Source organism: Dipodomys merriami, unplaced genomic scaffold (assembly GCF_024711535.1).
Source record: "Dipodomys merriami isolate MVZ:Mamm:240054 unplaced genomic scaffold, mDipMer1.0.p SCAF_8, whole genome shotgun sequence".
Taxonomy (NCBI): Eukaryota; Metazoa; Chordata; class Mammalia; order Rodentia; family Heteromyidae; genus Dipodomys; species Dipodomys merriami.
Window position 1 is genome coordinate 33,713,219 of NW_027206401.1, and position 20,092 is coordinate 33,733,310.

At 42.7% G+C, this 20,092-nt stretch overlaps 1 protein-coding gene across 2 annotated transcripts in view; it reads left to right on the top strand.

Annotated features, from left to right (window-relative positions):
- Nucleotides 1-14,090, top strand: part of Pdss2 (decaprenyl diphosphate synthase subunit 2) — a 207,040-nt gene extending 192,950 nt beyond the window's left edge. For both annotated transcript variants that reach the window (XM_070010095.1, XM_070010094.1), the window contains one exon: nucleotides 13,305-14,090. In XM_070010095.1, coding sequence (XP_069866196.1) covers nucleotides 13,305-13,463 — 159 coding nt within the window. In that variant the 3' untranslated portion in view covers nucleotides 13,464-14,090. The remainder of the gene's footprint in view (nucleotides 1-13,304) is intronic.
- The last annotated feature ends 6,002 nt before the right edge of the window (nucleotides 14,091-20,092 follow it).

Here is a 20,092-nt window from a genome sequence, read left to right on the forward strand (position 1 = left end):
GCTATAGCGCCACTCCTGAGCTTTTTTGCTCAAAGCTCGCACTCTACTACTTCAAGCCACAGCACCACTTCCAGTTTTCTGGCGATTAATTGGAGATAAGAATCTTCATGGACTTTTAAGCTTTCGATGACTTCAAACTGCCATCCTCAGATTTCAGCCTCCTGAGTATCTAGGATTACAATTATGAGCCACCAATACCTGGCTATGATTGTTTATAACTCATCAAATTTTCCTTTGAAAGGCATGATAAACCAGGAAGCAATGATTTACTTTTCCCTTGGAATTACTCCTGAACTTAATGTAATTCCATATCACTAATCTCAAATGCACAACCTATTAAGTATTGATGACAGTTTATAAATTAAACTATACATCTTGTCCTATTTAATTACATCCTAAAGTCAGGTCTATCTGCTCCTGCCCTAAGCTACAAGTAGATCTCTGCTCCTTGGGTAGCAACACTACCTAAATTCTTCTCTGTCATAGTATCAGCAATTTAGGTCAATTTTGACTGCACCAATAAAGGATTTCACATACATATAAACATATACATACATATATACACACATATATGAAAATGAATACAAGGACAGGGTTATGGCTTAAGTGACAGAGTGTCTGTCTAACAAGAGCAAAGCCCTAAGGATACCCACAGGACAGTATATTGGAAACAAACTTTATAACTTTGGGGGGCGGGGGAAGGGAAGGGGTAACAATGATTGACAAGTAAAAACTCATTGCCTTACTCATGTAACTGTAACCCTCTGTATAGCATCTTTACAATAAAACTAAAAAAAAAAAAAAAAAAAAAAGAGCAAATCCCTGCGTTCAAATCCTGCTCCTACCAAAAAAAGTCTGCTAAATCTACTTTGGAGTTGGAGATGTGGCTCCGCTGGTACAGCTCTAGCCAATGAGTAAGTGTCAGTCTTGGTCTCAGACCTAAAAATACACACCCACATACACACACACATACACACACACACACACACACACACACACATATGCTTTGGTCTATACATTTGGTAGAGATATAACTTTTTTTGGTCAGTCATGGGGCTTGAACTCTGGGCATGGACTCTGTCCCTCAGCTCTTCAGCTCAAGACTAGCACACTACCACTTGAGGCACAGCACCACTTCCAGTTTTCTGGTGGTTAACAGGAGATAAAAGACTTACAGATTTACCTGTCTGGGCAGGCTTTGAATCTCAACCCTCAGATCTCAGCCTCCTGTGTAGCTAGGATTATAGGCATGAGCCACTGGCGCCCTTCTGGGATACAGCCATTCAGATATAATCTGCATTAAATGAGTTGTTCAGTTATATTCGGTTGTGGATGATAGGCCAGTACCTAGACTCATAAATGTTCTTTATAGGGAGATTGATCTCGAAATAAGTTCAGAAATCTCACTCCCAGTGGGAGACCACACTCTACCCAGACTGAATCTAGTAGGTGCATGGAAGAGAAGGCAAGAAAAATTATGACATGTGTCTTTATCCTTTGCCTTCTTCCTCTTCTTTATTTCCTCCTCCTCCTCTTCCTTTTCTTCCTCTTCTCCTTCTCTTTTTATTTTCCTCCTCCTCCTCTTCCTCTTCTTATTCTTTTCTTTTTTTTTTTTCTATGTCAATGGCTTTTATTATTATTTTTTTTTGGGGGGGTCCGGTCCTGGGGCCTGAACTCTGGACCTGGGCGCTGTCCCTCAGCTCTTCAGCTCAAGGCTACCACTTGAGCCACAGCGCCACTTCCTGCTTTTTTTCTTATGTGGTGCTGAGGAATCGAACCCAGGGCCTCAAGCATGCAAGGCAAGTGCTCTACCACTGAGCCACCTTCCCAGCCCCGTCAATGGCTTTTTTTAATTGTGAAAATACTGTACAGAGGGGTTACAATTACATGGGCAAGATAATGAGTACATTTCTTATCAAGCATTGTAGCCTCCTCCTTTGTTTCCCCTTCCCATCCCTTCCCATCCTCCCCTCGCCCCCTTATTCTTTTCTTATAGAAGACCTAGAATTCAATTCCTAGCATTGACAAAAAATAAAACTGTTATGAGGAATTGGGAATTTATTTTTCAAACACAGGAATGTTTTTATATTACTAATAATTACACTTGAAAAAAAATTTTTTTGGTCAGTTATGGGGCTTGAACTCTGGGCCTGGACACACTCTACCACTTGAGCCACAGCTCCACTTCCATTTTTTTTCTGCTTATATAGTGCTGAGGAATCAAACCCAGGGCCTCATGCATGCAAGGCAAGCACTCTACCACTGAGCCACCTTCCAGCCCCACACTTGAAAATTTTTAAATGTGTCATGAATCAGTGTGAAATACTTCATAGAATGTTTATAATTGAAGACGGGTTTTATTGTGAACCTTATTGCTACATACCTATACTCCTACACTCCTGAAGTCCAGGAGTGTAGGAAAGTGGCAAATTTAAAGCCAGTCTGGGTTACATAGTAGCTTCAGGACAGCCTATTTACATAGTAAGAACCTGTCCCGAAAAGAAAAGAAAAAAATCCTCTCTGGTCTTTTTGTTTGTCCTTTACTATAATGCCCTGATTATACTTCCAAAGCAGGTACTTTACCATTTAAGCCACACTTCCTGCCCTCTTGCTGGATTCTTTCTTTTTTTGTTGGTCGTGGGACTTGAACTCTGGGCCTGGGCGCTATCCCTCAGCTATTCAGCTCAAGGTGAGCACTCTACACTTGAGCTACAGCGCCACTTCTGGTTTTCTAGTGGTTTATTGGAGATAGAAGTCTCACTGTCTTTCCTGCCTAGGCTGGCTTTGAACTGTGATCCTCTGATCTCAGCCTCCTGAGTAGCTAGGATTACAGGCGTGAGCCACCAGCGCCCAGCTTTTGCCGGACTCTTATCCATATTACTTAATAGCTCTCTCTTAGAGGTTTCCCCAAGTCTTAAAGTCTTTCTTTGGTTTCCTTGGGCAAAAGTGGCTGTTATTTTCAGTTTTTCTATAACTATTCACATCTCATGCCATAAACTTCTCTCATATACATATATATACATATACATACATATATGTTTATATATATACATATATGTATATATACATATGTATATATATGTGTGTGTATATATATATATGTATGTATGTATGTATGTATGTATGTTTGTATGTATGTTGCCAGTACTGGGGTTTAAACTCAGGGCCTGAGAGCTGTTCCTGAGCTTTATGCTCAAGGCTAGTACTCTATCACTTGAGCCACTTCTGGCTTTTCTATTTATGTGGTACTAAAGAATCAAACCCAGGGCTTCTTGCATGCTAGGCAAGCACTCTACCATGAAGCCACATTCCCAGCCCTTCTCTTTCATATTTTGAAGGAATTTTTGCACCAAACTTAGGGTCTTGCACATGTTTGGCTGGCTTGCTTGGCAGAGGGCCCTGTGACTTGAGCCATGCCTTCCCTCAGTTTTTTTGTCTTGTTTTTGGGGGATTTTTATTTTTTGTGTGTGATGGCCCTAGGGTTTGGACCCAGGACCTAGATGCTGTCCCTGAGCTAAAGGCTAGTGCTCTACCATTTGAGTCACAGCTTTGCTTCAGGTTTTTGATGTTTAATTGGAGAGTCTCATGGACTTTCTTCCCCAGGCTAGCTTCGAACTGTGATCCCCAGATCTCAGCCTCCTGAGTAGCTAGGGTTACAGACTTAAGCCAACACCCAGCTCTACTTTGTGTTTTATTGGTGATTTTGAAAGAGAGATCTCACAGAGTTTTCTGCCTGGGCTAGATTTGAACCTAAATCTTCCAGATTGTAGCCTCCTTAGTAGGTAGGATTACAAGTGTGAGTCACTAGGACCAGGCTTGAAAGGACTTTTTAACCAAATAGTTATCAGAAGTATACAATGATTTCTCAAAGGGTCTCATATGAGCAAAATTTACTATCAAAAAGTTATTTATGCCGGGCGCCAGGGGTGCTGGTGACTCACACCTGTCATCCTAGCTACTCAGGAGGCTAAGATCTGAGGATCGAAATTCAAAGCCAGCCCAGGCAGGAAAATCTATGAGACTCTTTTTGGTCAGTTGTAGGACTTGAACTCTAGGCCTGGATGCTGTCCCTCAGCTCTTCAGCTCAAGGCTAGCATTCTACCACTTGAGCCACAGTGCCATTTCTGGTTTTCTGAGTGGTTTATTGGAAATAAGAGTCTCACAGACTTTCCTGCCTAGGCTGGCTTTGAACCATGATCCTCAGATCTCAGCCTCCAGAGTAGCTAGATTACATGTGTAAGCCACTGGCACCTGGCTTCATGAGATTCTTTACCTCCAATAAATCACCAGAAAACCAGCAGTGGCACTGTGGCTCAAGTAGTAGAGCACTAGCCTTGAGCTGAAGAGCTGAGGGACAGCACACAGGCCCAGAGTTCAAGCCCCACAACCAACAACAACAAAAAAAAGTTATTTAATAAATTTTAAATCAATTGCACTTTTAAATATTTTGCATTCTCTCCTCTTTGTTAATCTCTTTAATTGGATCCTATATCAGGGGATTTGGGTTTAATTTATTTCAGGTAATACTATACTTTTATGATTATTCAGTTGACTTAATTAGAGATTTTAATTATATTAGTGCCCTAAAGTGCTATGTCAGAGAAAGAAAACAGACTGATAACTTACCCCTTTTTTAAATGTCTTTAGTATTTTTAAGCTATAAGGACCAAAGTGAACACACTAGCGCTTTCTAGAAGTTAGAAGTGGAAAGAACTTTTTTTTTTTTTTGTCCATCATGGGGCTTGAACTTTGGGCCTGGGCACTGTCCCTGTGCTCTTCAGCTCAAAGTGAGCACTCTACTGCTTGAGCCACAGCACCACTTCCAGTTTTCTAGTGGTTTATTGGAGATAAGAGTCTCACAGAGTTTCATGACCAGGCTGGCTTTGAACTGTGATCCACAGATCTCAGCTTCCTGAGTAGCTAAGATTACAGGAATGAGCCACCAGCGCCTGGAAGAACTTTTTTTTTTTTTTTATTGTAGTTTTTATCTTACAGCTATTAGAACCAAGGGCATGGGTAAAATTCGGCAGTGTTTCACTGAACCCCTTCTAGTTCTAGAGCTACCTCTACCCCTCTAACATGTGATCTTAGAAGCATTTCTGTTTCTCAAGCTACTCAGGCCCTATCAAATAAGTATCAAGCAAATGCTTGGTAAGGAGGGGTTGTGTGTATGCTGCTCTGGGGCTTGAACTCTGGGTCTGAGCACTGTTTCTTAGTTTTTGCTCAAGGCTAGTACTTTACCACTTTAATCACAGCTCTACTCCCAGATTTTTTGTCTGTTTATTGGAGATAAGAGTCTCAAGCAAGCTGGGAGCTGGTGGCTCATGCCTGTAATCCTAGCTACACAGGAGGCTGAGATCTGAAGATTTTGGTTCAAAGCCAGCCCTGGCAAGAATATCTGTGAGATTCTTATCTCCAATAAACCACTAGAAAACCAGAAGTGGTGCTGTGGCTCACATGGTACAGTGCTAGCCTTGAGCTGAAGAGCTGAGGGACAGTGCCCAAACCCAGAGTCCAAGCCCCATGACCTACCAAAAAAAAAAAAGTCTCAAGGATGTTTCTGCCCTTGATGGCTTTGAACTAAGTAGGTATGATTACAGGAGTGAGCCACTAGTGCCAGCTAAAGATAATCACTTGGGGTCTGGGAAGGTGGCTCAGTGGTATAGCACTTACCTTGCATGCCTGAGGCCCTGGGTTCGATTCCTCAGCACCACATAAGCAAAAAGAAAAAAAGCCGGAAGTGGCACTGTGGCTCAAATGGTAGAGCGCTAGCCTTGAGCTGAAGAGCTGAGGGACAGCACCCAGGCCCAGAGTTCAGGCCCCACGACCGGACCCCAAAAAAAAGATAATCACTTGGAAGTGTAGTTAGAACCACATAAACCTAATCTAAAACTTTTCTTGCACTCAATTGGTTTGTTTGCTTCTCTGCCCCTCTACCACTTGTGCCATACCTCTAATCCAGCTTCTCCGCTGCTTATTTCAAAGATGAAGTCTCCTAGCCATTTCTGCTCAGGCTTGCTTTGTGTTTTAATTCTCCAGATCACAGTCTCCTAAGTAGCTAGGGTTATAGGCATGAGCTGCCAGCTTCCAGCCAATCTAACTTTTTGAAAATATAATTTTATTGTTATTATTAAGGTGTTATACAGAGAATTTTCTGTTTCAGGTGATAAGTCAGGTGATGAGTACATTTCATTTTGGACAATGTCACCCCTTCCTTTGCTTTCTCCCAGTTCCAAACCAACTTTTAAAAACAGTAGCCAGGTATAGTGTTACATAGGGTAGTCCCAACTACCCTGGAGACTGAGGTAGGAAGATCACTTGAGCCCAGTAGTTCTAGGCCAACATGGACAACAGCAATATTCTGCCTTTAAAAAAAATTTAAATTGGGGCTGGGAAGGTGGTAGAGCGCTTGCCTTGCATGCATGAGGCCCAGGTTCGATTCCTCAGCACCACATAAGCAAAAAGAAAAAAGCCGGAAGTGGCACTGTGGCTCAAGTGGTAGAGCACTAGCCTTGAACTGAAGAGCTGAGGGACAGCGCCCAGGCCCAGAGTTCAGGCCCCATGACTGGACCAAAAAAAAAAAAAAAAATTAAGTGCAGTAACTTAAAATACATGTATCAGCTAGGTGCCGGTGGCTCACGCCTATAATTCTAGCTACTAGGAGGCTGAGCTCTGAGGATCACGGTTCAAATCCAGCCTGGGCAGGAAGTCTGTGAGACTCTTATCTCCAATTAACCACCAGAAAACCAGAAGTGGCGCTGTGCCTCTAGTAGAGTACTTGCCTTGAACTGAAGAGCTGAGGGACAGCACTCAGGCCCAGAGTTCAAGCCCCATAACCAACAACAACAACAAAAATACATGCATCATCTAGTGAAGTACTGCCAAATTAGGATAACCACTGAAATGAACTAAGAAGGATTTTTCAGGCCTGAACTCCTTCTCCACATCTGGAGGCCTATATATTTGCATTTTGAGGTTTCTCAGTGAGGCTCATGATCATCCACATTTAGGAACTCCAGCTTAATGTGTTTTCCATTACATTTGCTAAGGTTAAAATCATTTTCATCTTAATCACAATCAAAAAAAAAAAAGAACCTCGGGGAAGGTAGGGAGGGAAGGGATGGTAGGGGGAAAACAATGGAGGGGGTAACAATGCTCAATAGGAAGTGTACTCATTACCTTACTCATGTAACTGTAACCGTCTGTATAGTATCTTTACAATAAAAAATAAAAAAAAAATTTAAATAAAATCATTTTCATCAAGTCAGACCTATTACCTATTCTAGTTTCCAGTAAAAATGAGTTTTATTTATAATTTATTAGTTGCATCTAAAATAGTTCCTTGGAGCCAACAATTCATCTTTAGCAGGCAGATGTCAGTGAGAAATAATACCTTCCATGAAGGATTGGGTTACTAGTGAATCATTTTACACCTGGAAGCTATCAGGTCCCTTAGTATATACAGAGTCCTGGGAGGCCACTTCTGTAGGTTTGAGTAAGTAGAAAATCGTCATTATGAGCTAGGAAGGTGGCTCAGTGGTAGAGCGCTCGCCTTGCATGCCTGAGGCCCTGGGTTTGACAACTCAGCACCACATAAGCAAAAAGAAAAAAGCTGGAAGTAGTGCTGTGGCTCAAGTGGTAGAGCACTAGCCTTGAGCTGAAGAGCTGAGGGACAGCACCCAGGCCCAGAGTTCAGGCCCAAGACTGGACCCCCCCCCCAAAAAAAAGAAAATCGTCATTATATGAGGAAAATGAACTCTTGTAGACTTGAATAACTTGCAGTGTTGTCTTCTTGGCTACTCTTGGCTACTGTTTTGTACTAATTTGGTGCATGTCCAACCAAAGATGAAACATCCTGCAGCCAATACATGCCCAAAGCTAAATCCTCACAACCCAGGGCCTTTGTAAATATTCAGGTTTTTGTGATCCCATAACCCTGAACAGCTTGAAATCAGACATGATAGAAGTATTATACCAAGCCGGGCGCTGGTGGCTCACGCCTGTAATCCTAGCTACTCAGGAGGCTGAGATCTGAGGATCGCGGTTCAAAGCCAGCCCAGGCAGGAAAGACCATGAGACTCCTATCTCCAATAAACCACCAGAAAACCGGAAGTGGAGCTGTAGCTCAAGTGGTAGAGCACTCGCCTTGAGCTGAAGAGCTGAGGGACAGTGCCCAGACCCAGAGTTCAAGCCCCACGACCGACAAAAAAAAAAAAAAAAAAAAGAAGTATTATACCACAAAAATCTACAAATGCTACAACTAGGACTTTGTTACCCTTCTTCCTTCACCCAGCTAATTTACCAGCATACCACTGCATGTAGCTTACTTTCAAATAGTTTAGAAACACACACATATACACATATAGACAGATAGAAATGAGGGCTGGAGATGTAGCCTAGTGATAGAGCTCTTGCCTAGCCATGTGCAAGGTAGGTTTTACCCCAGCATTGGGGAAAAAAGGAGGGGGGAGAACGAAGGAGAGAAGAAAGAGAGGGGAGAAAAATGACAAGATAAAACTCATTGTACCAGGCACTGGTAGCTTATACCTATAATCCTAGCTACTGAGGAGGCTGAGATCTGAGGATTGCAGTTTGAAGCCAGCCGGGTCAGGAAAGTCCATGAGACTCATTTCCAGTTAACCACCAGAAAACCAGAAGTGGCACTGTGGCATGGCTCAAAGTGGTAGAGCACTAGTCTTGAGCAAAAAAGCTCAGGGATAGCACCCAGGCCCTGAGTTCAATCCCCACAACCAACCAACAAAACAAAACAAAAAAACCTCATTGAATCTTGGTGGAGGATATTGTATCACTTATTGTGTTAATTCTGTAATCAAGAGAACTTTACTGTAAAAGCCAAAGTACAAATACCTTCAGCTTTATAGACCGTTTATCCTCTGCCATAACAACTCCTCTCTATTGCTTTGCCCCTGTAGCCCAAAGCAACCATAGATAAGACTTGTGACTAGACCTGGTTATGGTCTGAGAAAACTTTATGTATAACCAGGTACCAGTGGCATGGCTCACACCTATAATCCTAACTACTGAGGAAGCTGAGATCTAAAGATCACAGTTCAAGCCTACTTGGGCAGAAAAGTCTGTGGGACTCATGTCCAATTAACCACCAAAAAAAAAGTGGAGCTGTGGCTCAAGCAGTAGAGCACTAACCTTGAGCACAAAAGCTTAGGGACAGTACATAGGCCCTGAGTTCAAGCCCCACAACCAGCACCAAAAAAAAAAACCCCACACATTCTGTCAGAGTGTTGTTGGGTCATGCCCATAATCCTATCTGTTCAAGAAGCCAAGATCTGAGGATTATGATGCAAACTAGCATGGGAAGGAATTTCTAATTGACCAACAAAAAGTTACAAGTGGAGCTTTGGCTCAAGTTGTAGAGTGCCAGTCTTGCACAAAAAAGCCAAGCAAGAGAAAGAGGCCCCGAGTTCAAGCCCTACTACTAGCATAATATATAAATATACATATATTTGTGTGTATGTAAATATACATTTTAGTAGGTGTGTTTGTCTGTGTGTACATTTTAAAGAAAAATAAGTAGTATACATCTCTTAGCCTGGTTTTCAGAGCCTTGCTATGTCCCTTGACACCTGGCCCTTCAAGTGGTACCATACTAGTCTGTTTCCATTCCCTGATCACTCTGTAATCTAATACGTTTTGTGTCTTAGTGTCTTACCTTAAACTGCTTTCATTCCCTACAATTCCCTCCCAACATTCACAAAAACCTGCCTCAAAGCCCAATCTTCTGCAGTCTTCCAGTTAAAGCTGATCACTTTCAATAACTATAGTCCTACGTTTATACTTTGATTTTACTGCTTTTCAAATAGTAGGACACGGGCTGGGAAGGTGGCTCAGTGGTAGAGCGCTTGCCTTGCATGCCTGAGGCCCTGGGTTCGATTCCTCAGCACCACATAAGCAAAAAGAAAAAAGCCGGAAGTGGCACTGTGGCTCAAGTGGTAAAGCACTAGCCTTGAGCTGAAGAGCTGAGAGACACCCACAACCACACCCAAAAAATAAATAACTAAATAAATAAAATAAAATAGTAGGACACCTGCCTAGCAAGAGTAAGGTTCCAAGTTCAAACCTCATTATAACAACAACAACAACAAAAGCACTTAATCCTTGTAAATTGTGCAACTAAATCTAGTCATGCAGGTATTCATATGCCCAAAGTCTAGAACAGGAAAATGTTGGCTTGTCAAATTTAGATTTGAAATGATTAAAGAAAAGACAATAGGAAAGTGTTCATTTTGTTCTTCTATCTATCTGCCAGTCTATTTATCATTTAGGACTGTTCTAATCTAAGTTCAGCCACCTTTGGAGTTACTACAGATGAAATGGCTTCTAAGGATTAGGGGAAAGCTAAATGGTGTAAGCCTTCATAGTGATTCAGACAGTATCCAGCAGTCTATGCTGTATCATGAAGTCCTCTTAACAATGTTTCCAAGGTCTTATGCTATACTCAGGACTTAGCAATTGAGTGGTTTCCCTCAGATTTTTACACTAAAGTAAGAATTTGAATCTAGCTCCCTCTGATACCTAGCACCAATTTAGTCTTCAAGCCTCCAGCAATTGACAAAAGACTAGGGAAATCTAGGCTGGAATAGTCCCCAAGCACATAGGCAGTGTGGAAATGTGTGTGGAATGTTGGGAATCTGTTTGCTGTTATGGACAAGCATCAGAAAACTTGTCCTGTTATCTCAGCTTTGCCACTCTTCAGCTAGATCTTGAGTCATTGAGTTTTTCTGGACCTTTGATCTCTTGATTTTATAATTAGGGGCATACACCAGCAGATTTATTCACATTTCATGCATTATGCAGTAAGTCGCTTGAAGCTTCATGAAGAGGTGGAAAATTAAAACACAGTGCTGTGTAATAATGCTATATTTCAGATGTGCAAGGTACTCTGGAAGATACTAGAGGAAGGTACTAGAGGAAGGATAGCCAGTCCCTTAGGCCATTAACATAGCCAACTGAGCACATTCTACCCAGGTAGAATTTGGAGGGCTGGTTGGGGTAGAGGATGGCAGCTCCAGGGAAGATGGTCTGATCTGAGAATTACAACAAAAATACATGAGGAAAGGAGTGGAGATGGAGCTAGGCAAGAGCAAGATTTAAAAAAAAAATTTTTTCCTATCTCCTATAAGACCTTGGACTTTTAAGGGTATTGGAAGGCAATTGTGAGCAGACTGTAATAGCATTTCATAAAGCTCTTCCTTGCAATGTGGTATGGCAGATGGAGTCCAGGGGTGTAAGACTGGTAGTGAGAAGACTCTTTAGAAGATGACTGCAAAAAGTAATCAACCCACAGGATGATGAGAGCCTGAACTCATGTATATGGTATCAATGGGAAGAAGAGCAGAGCATAAATTTGAGCGCTCCAAAAGAGATAGAACAGCAAGGTCGTATTGACTATGTCAGGGAAAGTGGCTACAGCCAGGTGCTCGTAATCTTAGCTACCCAGGAAGCTGAGATCTGAGGGATCATGGCAGGAAAGTTTATCTCCAATACACTACTAAAAAGCTGTGGCTCAAGGTAGAGCTGTAGCCTTGGGCAGAAAAGTTCAAGGACAGAGCACAGTCCCTGAGTTCAGACCCCAGGACTGGCACCAAAAAACAGTGGCTGCAGTTGCTCTCGTGGTCTTAGCAACTTAAGACAATAAAATTGGGTCTCTTGCCCCCACACTCTGTCCATCTCAGGCAGGCAAGGCACTTGGTGCTCACTGCTGTCACTCAAGGCTGAGAACCTCGGTGTGGCTACTGTGTGTGCTAGAGGGGAGCACAAGGACAGTCTAGTGCTGCAGCCCAGAAGTGGCATGCAGCCTGACCCATAACTAGAGGACTAGAGTACCTGGCCCCACCCAGTTGCTGAGGTCCACAATTCTGTTGTGGATGAGCAACCAGGGTGCTGCCCTGGTGCTGACTGTATGTGAAAAATTAATGGACTGGACTGTTAATTCCTGCAGAGCGAATAAGCATTTGTTAGAGGCATTGGTTGAGAAGGTAGAACTAGGACAAAGGAAATATAGCAGACCAAGACATTAAGTGTTCCAGCCCTAAAGCATAACCGTTTAATTGGGTCTCTCAGTTAATGAAGAGGTTTGGAAGTCGATGACATTTCTCAGCCTGAATTTACTTTATTTTTTTTTTTTTGGTTGTGGGGCTTGAACTCTGGGCCTGGGCACTGCCCTTGGGTTTTTTGTGGGGTTTTTTTGTTTTGTTTTGTTTTGTTTTGCTCAAGGCTCATGCTCCACATTCCACTTTTAGCTTTTTGGTAGTTAATTGAAGATAGTTAATTGGAGATAAGAGTCTCACATGCTTTCCTGGGCTTTGAACCACAATCCTCAGATCTCAACTTCCTGAGTAGCTAAGATACAGGTATGACCACTACACCTGGCTTTATTTATTTATTTATTTATTTATTTATTTATTTATTTTTGTCAGTCGTGGGGCTTGAACTCTGGGCCTGGGCACTGTCCCTCAGCTCTTCAGCTCAAGGCAAGTGCTCTACCACTTGAGCTACAGCGCCACTTCCGGTTTTCTGGTGGTTTATTGGAGATAGGAGTCTCACGGTCTCTCCTGCCCGGGCTGGCTTTGAACCACGATCCTCAGATCTCAGCCTCCTGAGTAGCTAGGATTACAGGTGTGAGCCACCAGCACCCAGCTTACACCTGGCTTTATTCTTTACAAAGATGTTTTGGAGGGCTGAAGACCCACTACCTGACAGGTACCAGGGGAAGGGGCAGGGGAAGTGTTTTGGTTCATTTCCAAATAAAATCTTTTGGTTCTACATATGTCACATTCAGGTCTAATAATATTGGTCTTGAATTTTCATATACACTGAATCTACATATGATTTTTTTAAAGAAAAAGTTGTGAAGTGGCATAAAAATATCAGACTACAAAATTCAAAATGCCCTCCATCTTCATTACCACATCCCAGCATGGCATAGACATGCCATATAGATCAAGGGGTGGGAGTGGAGGAGGTGTAATGAGGTTGATTGGGGTCTATTATGCTGCTCTGGAGCACTGACACTAGCAGCCTCAGGAAGGAAGGTTTTAATGCCTCGGAATCACCAGGAATGATGGCTGCTCTCTTGAAAATACCAGAGCAGAAATACTGAATGTATACTCTTTCTTCCTTTCTTTGTTTCTCTCTCTCTCTCTCTCTCCCTCTCTCTCTCTCTCTCTCTCTCTCTCTCTCTCACACACACACACACACACACACACATTGTGGTCCTTACTGTGTAACGTAAAAACTGACTTATTGTATATTTTGTTTCTTAACAGTTGTGTGAAACAATCAAAGCTGGCAAAGGTGTGACTTCAGCTATTGACCTGTGTCGTTACCATGGAAACAAGGCACTGGAAGCCCTGGAGAGCTTCCCTCCCTCAGAGGCGAGATCAGCTTTGGAAAATATTGTATTTGCTGTGACCAGATTTTCATGACACCAAATTTAAAAGACACTATTATTCCTTGGCTGAAAAACCTAGAGAATGAGGTGATCAGGAACATGTTAATGATTTTAAACACATCCATATTTTTTCCTTTTATCATATTGCTAAATGAATACTGCCTTCCTCTTGAATCCACCACAAACAAAATTAGAAGAAAAAAAGGTCAAGCAGCCTTCACTTGTCACACCAGCAGCACACTTGAGGCTGCAGTAGCAGAAATAATTAATGAGATTCACTCCTGTGACCTCAGCAAATGGACAGGAAATAAGTCCTTATTGATTGGACCAGGCCAGGGATGGCGCCAGGGCGGTGGCCTGTGGTTTTCCTTATGGAGAGGACACAGCAAGCTGGAAACTGCAGGTGTCAAGAGAAACAATGTTGAGACCAGCCCTGGAGAACTGTCACATTGAAGCCTACTGACCAGTTGTCATGGCAGAGAATAGCTCAATTCATTAACAAACAAAAATATATTTCTTGGTTATGTCTGTCTTTTTATGTATACAATATGAATATACTTTGTGGGGTTTTTGTAAGATTCTGGGAGGAAACAATTGCTGAAAAGTTGCCAAATATTTGGAGTTGGAGATTAAGATATTATTAAATGTTAACTTAGTTATATTAGGAATTGTCTGTTTTTCTTTCTTGAAGATTAGAGTTATTTTTTTCTAAACACATTGCACAGAATGAAGGCCTTTTTAATTTATTTTAAAAGATGAACTTTTTCCTAGCGAAATGTATTTGTTTGTAATACTTTGAGTTAGAGACTCTCTCTAATGTTTTTATAATTTTTATCCTAAGGAATTCATTGGTGAGATTTACATTTTATTTTAGAATGTCAAATTTTGGTCTTGACCCACAGACATCTGGTTACACAAAGAACATAAGCAATCTGACAGGCCTGCAATTGGACACTTGTCTGTGCAGTTCACAGGAGATGAATTTTGTGGTTTACACACATTGCAATATGAGAACATGGTTGACAAGAAGGCTGAGTTTACATAAATGATCTAGATTGAGACTCAGCTACCTTTCTTCCTCATGTGGTGTAATTACAGCCCTATCTAGAGACAGCAAACACAGCAAACAGATTTTATTACCTACTGCACTCAAACACTAAGTCATTTTAAATTCCTCCCCCAAAAAGTTTTGTCCCAGCCCAGCAGGTGGCATTCAATGAAGAGAAAATGTAAAGTTACAGAGATTACTGTGTATTATGAAATATTTGAAGTGGATCTGAAATACTTGGATTGTATATGTTTTAATGCTATTACCCGCCCATACATTTCCCAAAGGAGAACACTCCACTCTTACTGTTCACAATGTCTTTTCTCACTGAATTTGGGTTAATTAATAACCGTGACTGAGATGCTTTAGATGGACTAGATTTTAACCATTAACTTCTATAAAGGAGGAGTCCTTGTGTTCTGAATGTGCAGAAACTCTAGGGAGCTGGAAAATCTTGGGGCATTGCAGGTCACAGGCATGTGTGCCTCAGATTCCAGCTTCCTTCTAATTTGCTGTATGGCCTTGAGAAAATTGCTTCTCTCTCAGGCTCAATTTCCTCATCTGTAAAATGTGATTAAATAAGGTAATGTATGATTTCTCTTTCAGGTTTACACTAATTCCTTTGGGAGGTGGGAAGGGTGCCAAGGTTTGAATTCAGGGTCTCATGCTCACTTTGCTTGTTTACTTGTTCGGCAGATGCTCTACCACTTGAGTTATGCCTCCTGCCCAAGTTTTTTGATTCTTTCTTCCCAAACTAGCTTCCAATCTCAACCCTCTGGATTTCAGCCTCCTGAGAATAACCGGCATAAAATACTTCCCCCATACCACTCCCTTCCTGGGTTTCTGTTATTTTCTATACCACTTCTAAATAACAAAGAGTGTGTGAGATTCAGTGTGGTAGGAAACTAACTGTCTTCTCTAAAGGAATGAAGAGCATTTAGTGGTGAGCATCTGATAAGCTGCCTCATAGTTGACCTAAATTCTCCAGTTCTCCTAAGATGACATCCAGGACTCTAGTTTGTCAATATCTACCTGTCTCTCTTCTGCCTTTTTACTTCTTCCCTACCTGTTTCTCATCTTCCCAACAGCATTCTTTCTGTATTCCATTCCTCTCTTCTTCGTGACCTCTTTCTTTTCCTTTGCAGTACAAATGATCAAGGATACTAAGAATACTAAGCCAGTGCTCTACCACCCATGGCTGTTCCATCCCCCTTCCCTTGATGTCCAGACTTCCTGGCTCCTGCAGCCTGAGCAGCAGCCCCAGTCTTCCTGGTAAGTGACTTCTACCCACAATGCCACCTGGCCTCTCAGCTCCTACTTAGCAAAGTCCTTACCTCTGTATCTTGGTAAGTTTTTTGTGTTTGTGCACACTGGCCCTTGGGCTTGAACTCAGGGCCTGGGTACTGTTACTGAGCTGCTTCTTGCTCAAGGCTAGCACTCTTATCACTTGAGCTCCATTTCCAACTTTTTTGGGGGGGGGCGGGGGAGGAGCGGGTAGTTTATTAGAGGTGGAGTCTTGCAGTCTTTCCTGGCTGGGCTGACTTTGAACTGCAATCCTCAGATCCTAGCTTCCTGAGTAGCTAGGTTTACAGGTGTGATCCACCAACACTTGCTTGGTAAGCTTTTATAAAAGCTTCGGTGTTCTCATTCTACCTTTCTTCTCCAACTACCCTTCTTGTTTCTTACTTCTCTCCCAGAATCATTCTTTTTTTTTTCTTTTTCTTTTTGCCAGTCCTAGGGCTTGAACTTAGGGCTTAGGTGCTGTCCCTCAACTTTTTTTCACTCAAAGCTAGCACTCATCACTTGAGCCAGAGCTCCACTTCCAGGTTTGTTGTTATTGGTATTTTGGTAGTTTGTGTAAGCATTATGCCCACCTTTGGTCCTCAGCTCCACCCAAAAGCCTGAGCTCCTCCCTGCCCTGGAGTTCCCGCCTTACAGCTGGCCCCTCCCTCTCCGCTCAGACCCACCTGAACTCCCATCTACCTCACTTCCTATCCCCCAGACCCTCCTGCTACCTGGATGGGGATGGAGGCCATGTGCTCCCTCTTGGGGGAACTATGGCTCCTCTAATAAACCTTATAGTAATCTTTCTCTTGTGCCTGCCTGCCTCTGCGTGGTCCCCTGGGATGGATGTGTGGGGTCCTAAAGTTTGTTTTTTAATTTTTTTATTAATTTGCTTTATTGTTATTATAGAGGTGATCACAAAGAGATTACAATTACCTGTACAGGTATTGAGTGTGTGTGTATATTTATTTATTTATTTATTTATTTATTTATTTATTTATTTATTTATTTATTTATTTGATTTTTGTTGGTCATGGGGCTTAAACTCTGGGCCCGGGCACTTTCCCTCAGCTCTTCAACTCAAGGTGAGTGCTCTACCACTTGAGCCACAGCACCTTCCGGTTTTCTGAATGGTTTATTGGCAATAAGAGTCTCACAGACTTTTCTACCCCAGCTGGCTTTGAACTACAATCCTCAGATCTCCTGAGTAGCTAGGATTACAGGTATGAGCCTACACCCAGCTCCAGCATCATTTTTCTATGAACTTTTTAATTCTGGGGGTGGTGGGAATTTTTTTTTTGGTCTGATCGTGGGGCCTGAACTCTGGGCCTGGGTGCTGTCCCTCAGCTCTTCAGCTCAAGGCTAGCTAGCGCTCTATCACTTGAGCCACAGCACCACTTCCGGCTTTTTTTTTCTGCTTATGTGGTGCTGAGGAATCGAACCCAGCGCCTCATGCATGCAAGGCAAGCGCTCTACCACTGAGCCACCTTCCCAGCCCAGAACTTTTCAATTCTGTTTCCTTAAAAACTATGAAGCAGGACCTCCCTCGTGCTAGGGAAGCACTCTGCCACTAAACTACAGAAGCCAAAGCCCACGATCTTATTTTAAATTCTCCAACTTAGAAAATTTGATTTCTTCTGTTGAAATTGTTTAGAAAGAAAGACTTAAAGCAAGGAGCTGGTGGCTCATACCTATAATCTTAGTTACTCAGGAAGGGTGAGATCCTGAGGATTCTAGATTCTCAGAAATCATCAGACCAGACAAACTCAAACCCAAGAGACTCTTATCTCCAATTACGCATCAAAAAACAAGAAGTGGAGCTGTGGCTCAGGTGGTAGAGAAGAAACCTTGAGCTGAATGCTACGTAGAGAAAGACTTGACTAATGAGATTACATAAAAATAAGTTTCTGCCAGGTGCCGTTGGCTCATATCTGTAATCCTAACTACTCAGGAAGCTGAGATCTGAGGATCACAGTTCAAAGCTGTAAAGTCTGTGAGACTCTTTTATATCCCAATAACTACCAGAAAACCAGAAACAGCTTTGGCTCAAGTGGTAGAGCACTTGCCTTGAGCTGAAGAGCTCAGGGACAGCACCCAGGCCCAGAGTTTAAGCCCCAGGATCAACCAAAAATAAATAAGTTTCTGCATAGCAAAGGAAATAGTCACTATTAGGTCTTCCTAGGAGGACAGTCCCTTTCCCCCTTCCTCTGGGTGAAAGACAGCACTGTAGCTTTATCAGAAATCACCTGCCTGAAACCAGTAATCATATGACTGTTAATCACATGACTGTGAGTCACAAAAGGACCCCAGACTCAGATCACTTCCTCATCCGCTCCAGTCTTGCCTCCTTCAATGAGAGGTTCCCCAGGCTCTGACATCCCTCCTCCCCATCTTTCCCTATATAATCTCTCAACCATATATTCCCTCTCCTCTCTTCTCCCTTCTCCCTTCTCCTTCCCTCCTCTCTCTCTCTCTCTCTCTCTCTCTCTCTCTCTCTCTCTCTCTGTCTCCTCCTATCTTCTCCTCTCCTCACCTCTCCTTCCCTTCCTTCCCCTCCTCTGCACATCTCCATTTCATGCAGGCTGTTTGCTTTCCCGCCCCCCCCCCAATAAACTTTTCTGCCTGAACCACATGGCAGTCTCCTTTCTGCAAACCTTACATACGGTGCTGAAACCCAGGAGGGGCTATTGTCCGGAGCCACTGGATCCCCTCATCTTTTCTCTCTGAGGGCCAGTCCACCTCCTGACCACCCTTCCTGGGACCAAAAGCTGAAGGAATCCCACCTTAGACTTCTTGCCTTTACTGTTGCTGACTACACATCCACCACATCATCTCTCTGTCTGTTGAGTGACTTCTGTCTATGGGCCCTCTGTTCATCTGTTGTCTTTTTTGACATGGTACCATGCCAGAGGGACCCCCTATGCCTTTTTGGCCATGTGTTCTCCTTTCAGGGACACCTGAATTGAGAATTTGAATCTACATCCTTATGGACCACCTCTGCATCTTTGTGGGCACCCCTCATGTCCTTATTGGACTCCTACATCCTCACCAGACAGTTCCATAAAGCCAAAATGTCTTGTAGGCTAGACAATCTCAATGGCCCAACCCTTTGACTTGTGCTCTCATGAGTACAATAGGATAGGTCTCGAGAAGCAGCCCTCACCCAGGTTCCCTCTTGAAGGCTAGCCATCCTGGGCTTGAATTCTCTTAGCTAAAACTGTCTCTCCTCAAGACCATCAAAACTCTGTTAGAGTATTCCCCTTCCTTTTTGTTTGTCTATCTGCTTTTTGTCTCCTTGTCTGCTTGTTTACTTAATAAAGCTCCAAGTTTTCTTATCATCATGACTTGTCCAGAAATTCACCATCTTGGCCACATGGTGGGTTAAGGGTTTAGCCTCTACCCATGCAGGAAGTATTCAATGATCAATTTGTATGCTAATGTGCCTTGCTAACAAAGTTGCTGCCTCTCTTCACAGGCCCTGTATACAGAGGCCCACCCATCTAATGTGTTCTGCTGAAAAGTGGTCTAAACATATTACCAAAACCTTAGCTGTAAAAGTAAAATATTCTGTCTGCTGGCCAAAGTTGTGTGTCTTGAGTTTTACTTTGTAACAAACTATAGAAATGATCCCTGAAACTATAGTCTTTTACTTTGTATTTTGTTAGTGTTGCCTGTTTCTCTAGCATTGACCACATGGTGCTGTCATGCAACTTGCCAGTGGAATTCCAGAAAACTTACAACTGATTTTCATTTTTCTTTTTTAAAACCTAAGTGTACTTGTCTCCAGGCACCTGTGTCTCACGCCTGTAATCCTAGTTACTCAGGAGGCTGAGATCTGAGGATCGCAGTTCAAAGCCAGACCTGACTGGAAAGTCTGTGAGATGTATCTCCAATAAATCACTAGAAAACCCGAAGTGGCACTGTGGCTTAAGTGGTAGAGTGCTCGCGTTGACTTGAAGAGACTTTGAACATGTTCAAAACAACCTCATTTTAATACATAAAAACTTATCAGCTTGGCCCTAGTGGCTCAAGGCCCAGGCAGGCACTATTGGCTCACGCCTGTAATCCTAGCTACTCAGGAGGCTGAGATCTGAGGATCACGGTTCAAAGCCAGCCCAGGCAGGAAAAGTCTGTGTCACTCAGGCAGGAAAAGTCTGTGTCACTCATCTCCAATTAACCACCAGAAAACCAGAAGTGGTGCTGTGGCTCAAGTGGTAGAGTGTTTGCCTTGAGCTGAAGAGCTCAGGGACAATACCAAGGCCCAGATTTCAAGCCCCAGGTCAAAAAACAAACAAAAAACCCTGTTGTCATGGTTGAAAGGTCTACACAGG